General features: G+C 37.4%; 1 protein-coding gene across 1 annotated transcript; it reads right to left on the bottom strand.

The window, feature by feature from the left end:
- Window positions 1–508: 508 nt before the first annotated feature.
- Window positions 509–15,528, bottom strand: LOC577393 (T-complex protein 1 subunit zeta). Its single transcript, XM_030975248.1, has 12 exons — window positions 15,331–15,528; window positions 12,319–12,382; window positions 11,249–11,383; window positions 10,463–10,636; window positions 9,282–9,496; window positions 8,460–8,619; window positions 6,498–6,580; window positions 5,879–5,975; window positions 4,824–4,971; window positions 3,625–3,861; window positions 3,204–3,276; window positions 509–2,264 (listed from the first exon to the last, which is right to left on the bottom strand). The coding sequence occupies exons 1-12, from the start codon at window positions 15,465–15,467 to the stop codon at window positions 2,183–2,185; spliced, it is 1,605 nt and encodes a 534-aa protein (XP_030831108.1). The 5' UTR covers window positions 15,468–15,528; the 3' UTR covers window positions 509–2,182.
- Window positions 15,529–16,447: the final 919 nt, after the last annotated feature.

Below are 16,447 nucleotides of genomic sequence, written 5' to 3'. Positions count from 1 at the left end.
GAATAAAACTGGAGCATCTCTATCAGCTTGTAAATTTGAATTCATCAGCATATACTCAATTGTCCCTTAGATACTTTTTTTTGTTTACTCCTCTCTCTACCTCTATCACCATTCTATGTATCTCTTCTCTTTCTTTCTCTCTCAACCATCCTCAATGCGACTCTACCAAAGTTACTTACTTATACTGCTCTAAGTATGCTATCTGCTTAGTAGGCAATTTTCGTAATGTAATTTTAATGCATTCGTCTTTAAGTGCCTAATAATCGCATATTATTTCATCCACCTGTTTAGAAAAGTGTTATGAATAATAGTCAAATTGCATACATTTGTTGTTGCTAGGTAGGACATACATAATGGATTGCCCTACCTATCAACATGCAATTTGCATTCTGACTCTTAAATAACAGGTGAATGAAATATGTAACAAAAAACTTATGCATTAAATTTGATTACATTACGAAAAGGGGCTATTAAAATAGATGAAAATGAAAAACACAGAAACATAATATATATTATTTGCCATCTTAATTTGCACAGTGTCAAAACAAGAATTTAATCATAACCGACAATTCACAGCATTCAGATTACATGGTACTAAAAAAAAGGAAACATCATTTCCATCATCATATAAAGCTTTATTGCAATTGATTTGCAAGTTTAAAGTACTATCAAACTGTTTTCTCATTTAAGAAGATTTTTTTTTATTGGAATTGGCAGTTCGAATGCCTTATCCCATACCCAAAACACTGACAATTTCTGAGTACTGTCTAAAACTTGGGGGGGGGGGGGTATGATATTCTATTCCTAACTTTGAAATGTATTTAGAACCTTACAAATATATAAAGTGAGCAATATTTGACTGAAGTTTTGCCAGTCAATTCACAAAGATTGCTGGACAAGATTACAAACAAGTGCATATCATATGGGACCAACTACATGTGCATTTACCAGAGATGTAATCACATAAGTGTAAAAACATGCATTAGAATGTTTGCGCTCCAGGAATGAATTTACGATACGAAAAATGTGTCATATACCAGAGTAAAACTCCAGAAAATAATGCACAAATGCAGGTCAAATGTACTGGTAGTTACATCAAATTCATCTAAGCCTTAGGTTTTCAGTGAATTCTATTATTATACTGGGTCTCTCACAACACGTTTTCTGCCTTACATCACGGTAGCAAATATCAGCTTAAATATATGTGACGTTCCTCAACATTAATGCCAAAAAAGAAAGAAATATTATTAACAAAAAGTAGACAGTGCAAAAACTGTTGCATTGTCACACACTCGACTCCTCACAAAATGCCCATTCATTCAATAGCTAACAAACTGGATATATGTTTTTTAGTAGCACCTGATTACAGGGACTGAACGACTTTGGTTTCCATTCTACATCACTGAGGCATTTGAGGTAAAGGTCATTCTTAGTAAACATTCTATAAACAAATAAACGGACATAATCAAAAGAAAATGGGAGCGATTAGAGATATCTCAATAAAAGACATCTTGTTGGGATGTGCAATCAACGAAACACTACAGAAAGTGTCTGAGTGGTGATGATAATGTCCACATGACATGGTTTCTATCCACTTCAAGCCTAAGAGGAAAGAAGAATATAAATACACTCAAACCAGTCTATTAAGGCCACCCAAGGGAAGACAAAATGTATTCACCGTAGACAGGGGGCCTTTATAGACAGGTCCTCCAACACACGTTTCCTTCCACAAGGAGGAAATAGATGTGACCACTATTAAAAGGTGGCCGTTTTATAGAGGTGACCAGTGTAAACAGGTGGCCTTTTATAGAGGTGGCCACTAAGAACGGTTTGACAGTACACTTCCATTGATTTCTAAGGACTATAAATATGAAAACAATGTTGCAACTTGATTTCATAAATGACTCCTAGAAATGATGGAAGAGTTCAGTAGTGCGGTACAGGTTACAAGAATGCCTACAAAGTTGGTCCTATTAAGTTTCAATATATTGGTGAAATGACAGAGTACAACTGTGTCAGAGAACACTTTTATAAGTATCTCTTCAGTGATTTATCATACCAGAATGTTTGAGGACCATAAATGAATGAATGAATGGGCATTTGGCGATTGAAACAAAAAACATCTATTCATGACAATATTACGACTTAAGCTGGTTAGACGTGTAGACCAGGGAAGGGGGAATTAACCTCCTCCGTTTTTGAGCGATGATAACCCAGCTCTCATGATCTCATCTACGAGGAGGAGGTTGCTTGCGATGACGGTACTGTGAAAGATGAGAGAGAAAGATAATGATTATTTGTCTGATTTCTTGTCTCAAAGATTAACTTGATCAATCTTAAAGCGATACTGAACTGATGGAACTTTCTGCCTAGCATATTGTACAGAGCCATCTATACACAGAATTTGGCCAACTTGGTTTCACTGGGTCACAACATGGCATATATTTTTTTGTTTTGTGCTTGCCCAACAAAGCAGTAGTCGCCAATATTTGAGAAACAACAGCGCAGCTAGGCGAGCAGTGACTTACGGGACGATACTGCTACAGCTGACCCGAGATGGCGCTAGAGGGAATTTTGCATTAGTGGTTCTACTACAGAATGGCTTTAAAGATTTACTAAATAAAATCAGGACATTGGCCTCATTTGAAAAATTGACTTCCTTGGTTGCTAGAGATGATACATAGTAAGGTTTCACTGTGTGTTGGCCACATGATACCTTACAAAACACTTGATGGACCTGTATTCTGCTAAAAATTTAAACCAGATAGTGGGTCTAAGCCCTTGTTCAAAATCAGGTTTAACAAAGGAAGTTGAAGTGAGTTTATCTCTGTTAAATGTGATCTTAGTCCCAGGGTCTGGTTTAACTCAATTAGCAGAATAAGGATCAATGAGTTTATAATTATGTGCTGCCAGTTGTAACTGTTAAAAAGTAACTTGACACAAGAGAGTGTGTTTGAAGGGATCCGGGCTAACTCGGACCCGGGAACAACTCGGGCCCACTGCAAAAATGGTCAGTTGTTTTGTCATATTACCCTTACCCTAACTCTAACCCTAAACCTGCAAAAACTCTGTTTGAAGTTTGTCAAAATATGCTCTCCTTTGCCTCTACCAATTCCCACTTCAACTAACTAATACTGATTTTTCTGTGAATTAATTCATCAGTGACTGATTTCAGGGTATAGTGATGTTTGGGTCACACTTACCAGGAATGAAGAATCTGTTTCTTCACACAGTAGTTGTCCCAGATGCCTGCTGTTGCTGCAACTACTGCTTCACCTGTCGAAAAAAGGTAAAAGAGCATTATTCTCTACACATAATTTCATTCAAGATTTCCTATTTACATAACCTGTTTAAAACAACACCAAACCAAGAAAGGATTACTCTTTTCACACTTTATCTAAGGTATTCTGACAAAGCATTTTCATATCAAAAGTAACCCTTTTGAAATGTTTTTTGTTTGCTTTTTGTATTGTTGATTGTATTTTTGTAGTGTTAGTACCTAAATCTTTATGTTGTGTAGGACTCAGTAGTAGTCGAGTTTCATATTTCCATTTGATGACCCCGATTAAAACTGCTTGATAAATACATAAATACATAATGAATACGCTAATAAACGTGACTGACCCGAAGATATGTCCACGCCGACGGGTTGACCACACTCTGCATACTCTTCCAGTAGCTTGACCATGGTCTCCTGTGCATCCAGACCAGAGTTCTGGGCCAGGACCTTGGGGATGACCAGAAGTGCCTCGGCGTAAGCCTGGACACCAAGCCGAGCGCGACCCTTGACAGTCTCCTTGAACTTCTGGAGGGTAGCGTAGATGGCTACTTCCAGAGCACCAGCTCCAGGCACCACAGAACCTGCAAGAGGATTGATACAGAAGGTCAATCATCAAATCAAGGGGTCAGTGACACAAAGACGTAACTCCATTTTGGCCATTTTCATAAAAAGTGGTTTATGTGTCACTGAGCACTTGGGCCTTAAGAAGTTAAGTCTATGGTTCACTAGCCATTGACTTCAATGGGGTATTGGGTGCAGTTAAGTCCTTGTGTTTCCTGGAAAGCCCACATTTTTCTGAACATTTTGATATCAAGTACTCATTTTGGCAAAATATGGAGTTACATCTCTGTGTCACTGAACCCTTGAAATATCTGGTACTGACTCACACTCTTTTATTGGCCTCGACATGGATGTCCATACAAATAAAGCCCATTACCAACATAAGGGGATAACCTGCTTCACAGTAATTTTAAAAGTGAGATCAGCTTAGTACACAAGACTCAAAACACAGGTCAGGGAGAACACATAACTAGACATCATTGGAACAACTTTATTTAAACCCCCACCATGCTGTCTCCAACCATTTTGCCAATGCTTAATATTTGCTGCTGCATAACTACTGATGAGGGTGAATCAAAGATCATCAGATTTTAAGACTTTTAAACTCTTTAATTTTGTATATATATATTCACATGTAGATGTATGTATCAGCTGGATCTGAAATATATTCTCAAGCATAAGAATATTCACGTAATTAATTTGCTGTACATCATTCTGTAGGTTCAAAATGTCCTTTTACATTACAGATTATCTTAAATGATTATCTCTTTAAATAAAGTGCTAGAAATTGTTGGGGTTTACGAATTACACAAAATGGCATTCTTGACAGCTCTGAGGCCATCGTGAGTAGCATCCTTGATCAGAGTCAGGGCGTTTCTGTTTAATCCCAAGACCAGACCAGTGGCTCCTATTACAATACCAACAAATTACACCTTCTACAATTACAGTAAACAGTGTTGGGAGTACAAGAAGCAGTACTTACCATCATCAATGGCATTCTTGACGGCCCTGAGGCCATCGTGTGTAGCATCCTTGATCTGAGTCAGAGTGTGTCGGTTTGGTCCCTTGATCATGATGGTCACAGACTGGGGGTTCTTGCACTCCTCGATGAATGTGTACTTGTCCTCTCCCTACAAAGATGATAATGGCAATAGTAGTATTAGTTTATTGAATAGCATTCATTACCATTATGCCGCTACAGCCCTGACCATCATTATTAACTTCGATATTCACTCCCGTGTCGAGGCATAAAAATATCCTTATTTGTCCCTCCAGGTAATGCCATCTCTCTGGTATGGACTGTACTTAAGGGGGTGGCTGTACCAATATTTCCAAAGGATAAATTTGAACTGGTTTACACTTTTGTGATGAACTGAATTCCAGTTGTTGCAACTTCGCACAGAGAAGGAAGTAATCAAAATAAATTATTACTCTAGCTTTAGCCTGGTTACCACAGGATGTTCATGTCATCAAATTTAATACTATATCTCAGGTCAAATACATATTTCATCATATCACATTCCAATTCGTCATGATTATAACCTGAACTTTAGGGACCCTTTTCACAAAGCCTTCTTTCAATCAGGGATGCCAGTTAGAATCGATCAGAGGGCCTGAAAATCACCTAGAATGAGCTATTTTGTACACAAAAAAGCCTAAACTATGGTCTGATAATAACTTGCCAGGGCCTGAACACTGGCATCCCTATTTCAATGACAAATGACTAAAATCAGCGACAAATCTGCTGATACCAATCAGAATCAAGGATTTCACTAGCTTATAACAAAAACTGTAATTTGTCACTGATGACAAGTTTTGTGAAATGGGGCCGGATTTCACAATTTGTTAGATGATGGTCCTTTGCTATTTTTAAGGATATTCATATTTTGATTTTTTTTTTTCTTCCATTTCCGAAACTTTAAAAAAAAAAAAAAAATGTTCGATTTCCCACTGATTAAGTGCTGACGTGAATATCACTGGACACAACAACCTTCAACTAGCTCAATACACAGAGACTATTTCCCTTGCACTACTTACCAAGACATGTTCATAGACGAGTCCGGCTTCTCCTAGAACGTCTGGGGTCAGGTCATCAAAGGAGTTCACTGCTACACCACCGCAAGCCAGGGGCAACCTGTCACAAATTAGTCAATAAGGACAATTGATAATGAGGTTGATTGCTGGTCATAGGATTGTATTGTGAAAAAATGTAATGGTTTATAGACAAAAGTTGATTCTGTAGTACATACATGTATGACTGATAATGTATTGTGTGGTTTTCAGATCAGCGATGACCAAATCTTATAGAAAACAGTGTATAGTAACCCTACTACGAACAGAAATGGGTATATGGCACAACACATACACGTTGCATTAAAATTGGTCCAAAGTACTGTTATTTGTCATGCTTATTTTCATACAACTAATACTACTTAAATTTGAAATATGCATGCAAGAAAATCCCCTTTTCAGTGATGCCCCAGTCACACCGAGACCCAATACAGACCAAACACACAAATACATTGCCTTGAAGAGCCGAGAATGGTTCAGTTTAAGGTTAGTGTGGAGTCAGTTTTGCGTTGCTACTACAATGTCCTTTATACTGGTGAAAGTGGCAACATTTAAGTCATACCAGGATCATAACTGTTTAACCTACCTCTCCATGTTCCTCCTCTTGGCCCTACGGAGGCCCATGATACCCTCCTTGGCAAGCATGTCCAAGGATAGAGGATCAATACCCTGTGAAGATAGCAACAATGACAGAACATTACATATAAATTGCTCAAAAAGGTAACCCAATATGAATCTTATAGTTTTTAATGTATTAACATTTTGAAAACATTCCAAACTAACAATATTCATTGTTCGAAAATATTTTTGAAGCAATAAAAAAAAACATATATGGGGCCTGTCACCACGAAATGAGTCCAGTTGGTCAAAATTTTATTCCTGTTTTTAAGTATTATATGAATCTACATTAAGCTTTAAATTAAGGGGTCACACATTAAAATTGATAAATTATATCCAGAAATATGAACAAAAACCTAATTGGACTTTATAACAATGGGATTACCCAGTTTTGAGATAATTAGGTATAAAGTTAATGATGCGTAACATATTATAGTCTGGTCAACAACAACATAGCGACAACACACTTCCCATCATTCGATTTCAATGAAACTTTCAACAAACAAGGAAATAATAAGTCGATTTTTGGAAAAATCTTAAATGTGGTAGGTGGGTCAATTTTCAGTACAAACACACTATACATCGCTATTACTACGATTGAGCCTAATGCTACACTGGACTCATTTCGTGGTGACTGGCCCCATATTCTTAATTTCTACAGTCCTAGTTTACATTTTCTAGTAAAACTGAACAAAATATAAAAACGACCCCACTCCTTTATCTATGAAGAACATACAAATGAAATTTGGTTCCTCACATATTAGTCTATCTAATCAAATTAAGGAGAAAACAAATCTGTCTGGTTGTCAAGCTGTCATTTATGCAAAGCTTTACAAAATAGCTTAAAAGATAACTCTTGGTTTGAACATTGTTTCAGTATAAGTTAATGTCCATAATGATGTGTTTGGGTAACCTGTACATTCATCAGAATTTGTTGACTCAAATGCTCCATAAATCCAGGTTTAAAAAATTAATGATTCCCAAACTTCCCAGCACACATCGGTTTTGATGTAATACACAATCAAACTTTACCAACTGCTGTCTTACAGTTTCTTTGACAATGCACCCGCATGGAGAGAACTCGACTCGGTCTTTTAAAAATCACAATACCGGTAAATGTAAGTTTGACCAATCTGCATCATCAGAATTCATACTGTGTTCTCATTGTATTTCTCAAACAATGTAGGTAGGATGATAGCTCATCATTAGCAAGCTGGTCAATTAACCCATCAGCTACTAAATACTTTTATTCCCATTGGCTTGTTAAGGTGAAGCTTTAACCCTAAACCCTAATAAGGCCTCAAATTATTTATGATCCCTCACCTATATAGTTTTAAAAAGCACCACTCATTTCAATGGTAGACACACATGCGAGTATTATTCATATTTGCATGAAGAGATTTGAATTAATGTTTATTTATATTAAAATGATATACTAATGATAATAATAGTGGGCTCTTGTATAGCGCTCATGTCTGCCAGATTTGACACTCCAGGGGGGTGTTTCACAAAGATCCTAAGTCGAACTTAACTCTAAGTTGGACTTAAATATTATGGAGAGCCATTTGTAGCCTTAAAATGAAATATATTAAAAGGCAAAAATTCAAGTATTTTAGTCTTTTCATAAATTCCACATCAAGAAAATGAAATCTCCCATGATAATAGAAAATATGAATGATTTGAATCAACATTTTATACCTTCTAAACAAAAATTACAAAATATTTTCAAGGATGCTAATGGCTTCCCATATTTTTTAAGTCCAACTTAGAGATAAGTTCAACTTAGGATCTTTGTGAAACACCCCCCTGGAGCTATTGTTACGATTCTATTCAGTGTATTATTTGATCATACAAGTAGTTTTGTAAATATGTAGTACATTTCAGCCACATTTCTGAATAAACAACCAACTATTATTATCATTATACATACCTTCTGGTTGATGACAACGAATCCTCTGTCGTTTCCCTCGCAGACCTTCCTCTTGAGGTCAATGACCTTCTGGACCTTCTCGTCAGTGAAAGCTCTTTCAGCCTGGACAAGCTTTTCCCTCTCCTCGGCAGACTTGTAGAAGAATCCGGCATTCACCTCACTGTACAGAGGAAAATGACCAAGGATACACGAAGTGAAGAGATCTGTTTTGTGCTTTCATGGAAGCAACATTATCGGCAAGTCGAAGGTAAATTCTAAAATTGGCGCCAACTGGTTGATTGACTAAAAACTTAGCATACTTGAATATCAATTAAAAGGAAACTGGTACTTCTGATGTGAATTTCTGCTAATTTTCCCTTCCCCACCAGCTCTGCAATATAAAGGACAAATTATCATCTTTCGCTGTTTTCATGTTGGCTTGTTTAAAAAAAAATCTGTAATATTCATTGGAACTCCTTTACTTAGTGTTGAAACTGCAAACAAATAAAAAAAATTGTATAAAAATACTTCTCCCTGTTTGCAGTTCGTCAGCCAACACCAGGAATAATTTTATCAAATCAACAGTTAATGTGGGACAAAGAGGTAGGAGTTTAATCCCTTGAGGTGCACTGATGTGTGTCCAAATATATAATCAAAAGTAGCTGGCAACCATATTCACTCACGGCATCAGAAATTCAGAATCCTCATGATTTTCTAACAAAAATTTACCACCAGTTCAATTTCGATTCATGGCAGTAATCCCATAAAAAACAAGTCCTGAATATAAAAGATGATGCCTCCTAACGATTTACACTACATTGGTAATAGCAAGCCGTGACGTACCTCTTCTCGTATTCCATAGACACATTGCAGGTAAGAATGTAGGACTTCTCAACGCGTTTCTTCATGTTAGGATGCCTGGCTCCATGGTCCATCACCAGGCCTCGTACCAGGGAGGTATCGGTGTCGCTACGATGCTGCATCTGCATGATCTCAACCATGTGTAGATCAATGGGTTCGTTGGGCTTCTGGATGGCTAGCACTGCATCCACTACCACCTGTGGATGTAAGGACACGGAAATGCATGCATGGGACCAAGTGTCAAGATATATATATATATATATATATATATGGTTCACAGTTTTCAAAACTATTTTGCTGCGTGTGTGTGAGAGAACATCTAATAGAAATTCATTTTTATAACGTGTATTCAATCAATATTAGTGTGTTAGCTGTGTGTATTTTAAGAGATCGGTAACATAAATTTATTTTGTACCATGTATTCAAACGATATTGGTGTCCGTACCGTATCTTATTTGAGATGCATGATTCTATTTTAAGTGTGCTTCTAGAAACATTAAAAAACCCAGAAGACTTGATCTACAGCGGGTCAGATGACCTAGGTCATGGAGAATTGATACATTTAACCAAGAACATCAACATCAACAATCTGAATGAGTTATCATATACATGGCTCCAATAACAAACATCTCAATTTTACAGGTCATGGAGAATTGATACATTTAACCAAGAACATCAACATCAACAATCTGAATGAGTTATCATATACATGGCTCCAATAACAAACATCTCAATTTTACTCTCACTGAATAATCTTCAAATCTTCATGCTTTCTTTAAAAAATGTCTCTTTTGTCAATGAAATTTTCTGTATTGAAGAAAATTGGAAAAGTTCAAAGTACATGTATTTGGTAATTTCATGTCTCCTATGTTACCAATTTCATGTACATAGAGAAATGAGCATGAATTTACGATGGGTTGATGAAAGGTGGGTTTGCATGATCATTATAACCCTATCACTAACCCTAACAGTTACCATGTGTGCATGGCACAGGTTTAGCTAGCTAGCTAGCTAGTATTAATGAAAGAATCTTGGAGCCCATATAGTGTCGACCGTACATCGATTAATATCAATCGCAAATAACTTGCGATTAATATCAACTTTCTATTTGATGGGCCCCAGGTCATCTTCTGTGGACAAAGCCGCAAGTCTCCGGCCCTTACCTCGGTGAGTAGGTCAGCCAGCTGAGGGTGAACCTTGGTACGTAGTGAGGTGCTTGCCACACTGATGAGAAGATCCCTGTTGATCTCCTGGGTAACCTTGACGCTCTCTAGGGTCTCCAATGCCTTCTCCTTGGCCAACTCAAAACCCTCAGTCACAATGCGTGGATGGAGTCCCTACAAAATACATGTATATATCACTTTTCGTCAATGTGATTCTAAGATCTAAATACTTCATCTTTGTCTTTATTTCCTTCTCATTCAAGAACTCAAGCCACTCAGTCACAATGCCTGGATGGAATCCCTACAGAATACCATACGATATCACTCATCACCAATGAGATTCTTAATTTAGATATTTTATTCAGTTCAGTTTCAATTCAAATTTTTATAGAAACTTTAGTTGACAGATGTACAGTGTATGCATTTATTAGCAATATGACATGAACAAGAAAACAATTTTTTCTCTAGTAGAGTTGAGTATTATTATGTCATCACATCACAGAAAGGAGAGTGCATATTACCATTCAGTTGAACTTAAAGACTTCATTTATTATGTTTTTTTAAATCAAAGGCCACCATACGATAATACACAATATTTTCAAATTATGAAAAAAAGGAAGAAAACTATTGGTTGAAACAAGACAAATCCTCCTTGAAGCAATTAAATTGCCATTATAAATGCATTTCCCATCTGTCTGAATCTGAGTTTTCCTGTGCTTCAAGGAGTTTTTTTTTTAATCCACATTTATTATCAATTTTTAGGGGATATCTTCTTCCCATTTTTACCTCTGAGATATAGAGATCAGCCTGCTTGAGAAGCTCTCCGATGATGAGAACGTTGGAGGTTGTCCCATCTCCGGTGATGTCATCCTGAGCAGTGGCTACCTTGGCAATCATGGATGCAGTGGGATGCTGGATTTGCTGTAAGACAAAGAGTGTGGAAATGGGGGATTATGAACTGGACTCATACTCATTGTGTGCAAATTATGGTACATGTATGTTTAATCTGCTACAATTTCTTTTCTATTGTAAAACTTTGCATTTCATATTTTCTCCTGTTACTTACAAAATTGATTTTGTTAAATGAAATTTGCTAATTAGTAATTTTTCCTTATTTTTTTGGATAGAATAAAGTATTTAATTTAACACTGGAAAACTGTTTTCCTACATGTACATGTAGTTGCCATAGCTCTTTGGATTTCTTCAGTTTTCCAAAGAATCATTCCCCCCCCCCCCCTTTACAAGTTACTACTCAAACATTATTTTTGCTCATACATGTAATATGTGGTTTTGCCGACCCCTAGAGACAATGCCAATACATTTATTTTAAAAGAATATAAAATAACTAAGAAAATTTCTAAATAAATTTGATAACTGGTAGTTTCTTATCTAAATTTAATGACATCTGACATCTCTACTTTATAAATAAATGTATAATACCTAGCAATATGCCAACATGATTTTGAAAAAAAGTTTGATGCCCTTCGTTTAAAATACAACCACACTCATCATTTTGAGGGATGAAAGATACATTTATAATTTATCTCACAATCACTTCAATTTTTATTTGTATGAAAACAGTGAGTCAAACGTAACTTAATGATTGTTTCTTTGTTATTTTGACTTTATTCAATAAAGTAGCATGTGGAGGGCTTAGATCTATATCATTTGTTTAAAAGTTTATTATTATAAAAACATATCCTCATTGAATAAACTAGATTTGAACTTTTAAAAAATTTACCAAGATTTTTATCATGAATTGAATTGTAAAGAAAATATCAAGAGTCGGTATTACATACTTTCAGGCCGATAAAGTAAACATTTTATACTTTTGCATAATTTGCTACAATTTTTACCATTTCATGCAGCAAAACATTGCCATCCTTAGTGAGCTTGATGTCTCCACTTCCAGAAACCAACCTGGAAAAGAAAAACAAGTTCAACAAAGGTAAAACTTACAGATATAAAAATGTGCAAAACCATATCAAATAGTCCATAAAAGAATGATGATCATGTTAGAAATTAATTTGCTGCGTACTGCCGTAATGTAGTTTTACATCTTACAAGAAGTGACGTGATAAAAGAATAAAGTTATTGTGATGATCGTCAATCTGAACAGATCTATAAAAAAAAGGAAGAAAAAAAAGAGGCTATTCCTCAGCCCCAGCCTCGGACAACACTTCAAAAAAATACTACCACCGTGACCAGGCATAAGGCATGGACAAAAACATAACAAAAATCCTTGCTAAGTTTCATCAGTAAGGGGCGCTGGTCCGAGAATAAGGATTGTCTGCATAAAGGAGGATGTCTTTGTAAACGCGGACAAATTGCGTCCTAAAAAATTGAGGATCGACCACATTTTTGTGGACATCTTTTTTTTTCAGCGCTGCGAGTTAAGGGTTACACTTAAAAAATCAGTAATGCGAGAAAAAAAGAATTTTCATGTAATAAAATACCCCCAGTTCACCTTCTCATTTAATGGGTTGTCCATATTCCCAAGTCTCTGCGCTCCGTAAGTGAGACATGCATCTTCGAGCATCATCGCAGAATCTGTTTTTTGCATCGCCAACGTGCAGATCGCTATTTAAAGATCATCCTTAAAGACCTATTTTTTAGGACGTGATTTGTGCGGACGATCCTTATTCTCAGACCAGCGCCTCTACTGTTTATAGTAGCCTTAAGGGCTCTCTCGAAATGTTTTTTTAATGATATTATTCGAGAGAGCCTTAAACGGCTCCCATACCCCTGCACGGAGAGGCATGTAAACAAAACTCAAAAGTGGTCCAAAATCACACTTTCGCGCACCCGACCAATATTGGACAGTGGCTTTGATAAATTTTGTCCGAGTTTTGGTCTTAATTAGCGCTTTAATTTCAAAATCGGATCTAAAAATAACAAAATAAGAGCAATTTTCTTACCAGACCGATACAGCTCAGCTCCCTTTTCACGTGTACCGTGTGAATTCACGATGTCTACACAATGGTGATGACCTCTGACTGGCACTTCCGTAATTGTGGGTAAATTGTGCTGCTTCCGTATAATGCGCTGTATGAGTGTTATTCAGCGCATTATACGGAAGCAGCACATTTACGAAGTGCTAGTCAGAGGTCATCACCATTGTGTAGACATCGTGAATTCACACGGTACACGTGAAAAGGGAGCTGAGCTGTATCGGTCTGGTAAGAAAATTGCTCTTATTTTGTTATTTTTAGATCCGATTTTGAAATTAAAGCGCTAATTAAGACCAAAACTCGGACAAAATTTATCAAAGCCACTGTCCAATATTGGTCGGGTGCGCGAAAGTGTGATTTTGGACCACTTTTGAGTTTTGTTTACATGCCTCTCCGTGCAGGGGCATGGGAGCCGTTTAAGGCTCTCTCGAATAATATCATTAAAAAAACATTTCGAGAGAGCCCTTAAGGCTAGTTTATAGCTAGACCGAAAGCTTCAGTCTCTATAATCGTCGGTTGTTCCACTGAGACTACGTCTGGCTCCACTAGACCTCCGGTTATAGAGACTGAACGACTGCCTATGCCAGCCTGTGTTGAACTTATTCCGCTAGATTTTAGCCGCTAGGCCCCTCCCACAAACTTGCCACGGCCGTATTGTTATGCCCCCAAAATCCCCCAAAATGTCATTTTACCTCGTTCATTTCCAATTTCAAATTAGGCCTAGGCTATAATACATCGGTTCCACTTACTAACTTGATTGATATAATCCGTTTAATGGTCCCTTTTAAGGAAATTATCGGTCAAAATCGACATCCATGTTGAAAATCTTGCAAGCCGTGTTAAACTCTCGCTGCCGTCAATCTCATCCCTTCTAGTCTACGCCGAAGGCAAAATGATTATGAAGGAAAAACTGTGCGCCATCTACACGTTCGTAATGGCGTTATCACAGTTTTTCCTTCATAATCATTTTGCCTTCGGCGTAGACTAGAAGGGATGAGATTGACGGCAGCGAGAGTTAAACACGGCTTGCAAGATTTTCAACATGGATGTCGATTTTGACCGATAATTTCCTTAAAAAGGACCATTAAACGGATTATATCAATGAAGTTAGTAAGTGGAACCGATGTATTATAGCCTAGGCCTAATTTAAAATTGGAAATGAACGAGGTAAAATGACATTTTGGGGGATTTTGGGGGCATAACAATACGGCCGTGGCAAGTTTGTGGGAGGGGCCTAGCGGCTAAAATCTAGCGGAATAAGTTCAACACAGGCTGGCATAGGCAGTCGTTCAGTCTCTATAACCGGAGGTCTAGTGGAGCCAGACGTAGTCTCAGTGGAACAACCGACGATTATAGAGACTGAAGCTTTCGGTCTAGTTTATAGCATGCTTGTGAAAAAGGGGGAAACCTTCTAAAACAAAGTCAAATGGTAACTGATACTGATATATTTTTGTTCAAATTAATGCTCTTTTAATATCAGATCTCCTGGGAATAGGTCATTTTTGTCATCGGCAAAATGGTCAGGTTTTCAAGCAAGCCGACCGACGACAAAAAAAAAAAGTCAAAAGAAAATAAATTCAAAATTCTGACTTCGTTGGTTACAGTTACACACATGCAAAATAAAATGGCATGACAGCAGTTTCATTCAAAACAATGGAGAATTTGTAATTTATTTCTTAAAAGTCGAACCTAACACTTTTAAAACTTAAAAGACAGATGATGACTCATGAATAGGGCACATGTACACGGCGCGGCGGCACTGATCACTCCTTCCTTGTTCACGGGTTAGTTCAGGCGGCGGAACAGCCGTTCCGTCGTACAGTTAAGTTACAGTGCATTGCATTACGAGGCCGAGGTGCCCGCCGCGCCGTTAGCCGCACTGAGGAAACAACCCTGAAATAAACAGATATTTCTTACATTTTGATAGTTCCTTTCGGTCCGAGATTGGTACGTAAGACATCTTGAAGTCCTCTAGCTGCACTTGTATTAACTGCGAGAGCTGCGGCTGCTCTAGCTACTTCGGCTTTGGGATTTAGAGCTTTGATGGCGGCCATGCTTGGTTAGAATTTTCTCCTTTGATATCCGATCAATGCGTTACCATGCGTTTCGCTGGTCCTCATATCATACAGCCCGTACAAGCTATACATCCCCCTTTGACGGCAATACTCTCGTGCATCAGCGAAATTATACAGAGCAGTACTTGGGTTGTGCACTTCTAGAACGATCTTCGATGTTGGGCGCGTAGGCCTATGCGATGTGAAAATAGGGTGGGGGTGGGCTGATTTACCTGATTTGGAAAGGGGTGTGCCGCCCAGGCCACGAGAAGCCCCTACCATTAAGGGTCATTTAGGGGGATTTTTCTCGAAGTAAAGCACATTTTTCACAACACTAGTGTGTCTGCCAACATTTTCGGGTGCAATGCAAACACCTGAAAATTTTGGAAATTTTTAAAAACCGGATTTTTTTGTTAAAAATGGGACCCTTGATTTTTGGGTGAAAAAGTGGCCCATTAGAGCGGCACACCGCCGTATGTCTTTATATGTGAGTACCCCCCCCCCCCCCGGAGGCGTTATTTTTTTCTGCGGCACAGATTGGTTTTGATTTTGATTTTGATTTTATTTCTGCATTTTTCCAATTATAATAACAAAATAACAAAGAACATATAAACGTAAGGTATAATACAAAATATACATACAATGATAACTTCGTGTCAAAATGTTTTTTTATTTTTTTTTTTTTTAAATTTTTACATATGTACATATAATAACAAAACTTAATATTTCGATAACATATTATTATAAATTTAAAGTATTATCCAAACTATCAGTTGAAAAAGTGCAGGAGACCGCAATCATAAGCGAAGCTTGACTAGGATGGCGGCCTATGGGAAAGTTTAGGGTTAGGGTTAGGGTTAAATCAAGACCTCTTTTTTTTTTTAAAGCCCCAATCTGTGCCGCAGAAGAAAATAACGCCCCCCGGAGTCAGTCACATCTCGTTATCTTGTCTTTCTGTAGGTGGTGGTTATGATATATCG

This window comes from Strongylocentrotus purpuratus, unplaced genomic scaffold (genome assembly GCF_000002235.5).
Source record: "Strongylocentrotus purpuratus isolate Spur 01 unplaced genomic scaffold, Spur_5.0 spur5_contig_867, whole genome shotgun sequence".
Classification (NCBI taxonomy): Eukaryota; Metazoa; Echinodermata; class Echinoidea; order Camarodonta; family Strongylocentrotidae; genus Strongylocentrotus; species Strongylocentrotus purpuratus.
Note: the sequence above shows the minus strand (reverse complement) of the source record. Positions and strands in the feature narration are given on the sequence as shown.

Excerpts from the sequence above, each read along its gene's own strand:
- LOC577393 (XM_030975248.1), bottom strand. The coding sequence starts at position 15,467 with ATGGCCGCCATCAAAGCTCTAAATCCCAAAGCCGAAGTAGCTAGAGCA. Across the intron at positions 12,383-15,330 it reads CCGAAAGGAACTATCAAAAT|GTTGGTTTCTGGAAGTGGAG; the intron begins GTAAGAAATATC and ends TTTCTTTTCCAG. Across the intron at positions 9,497-10,462 it reads TGGCTGACCTACTCACCGAG|GTGGTAGTGGATGCAGTGCT; the intron begins GTAAGGGCCGGA and ends TTACATCCACAG.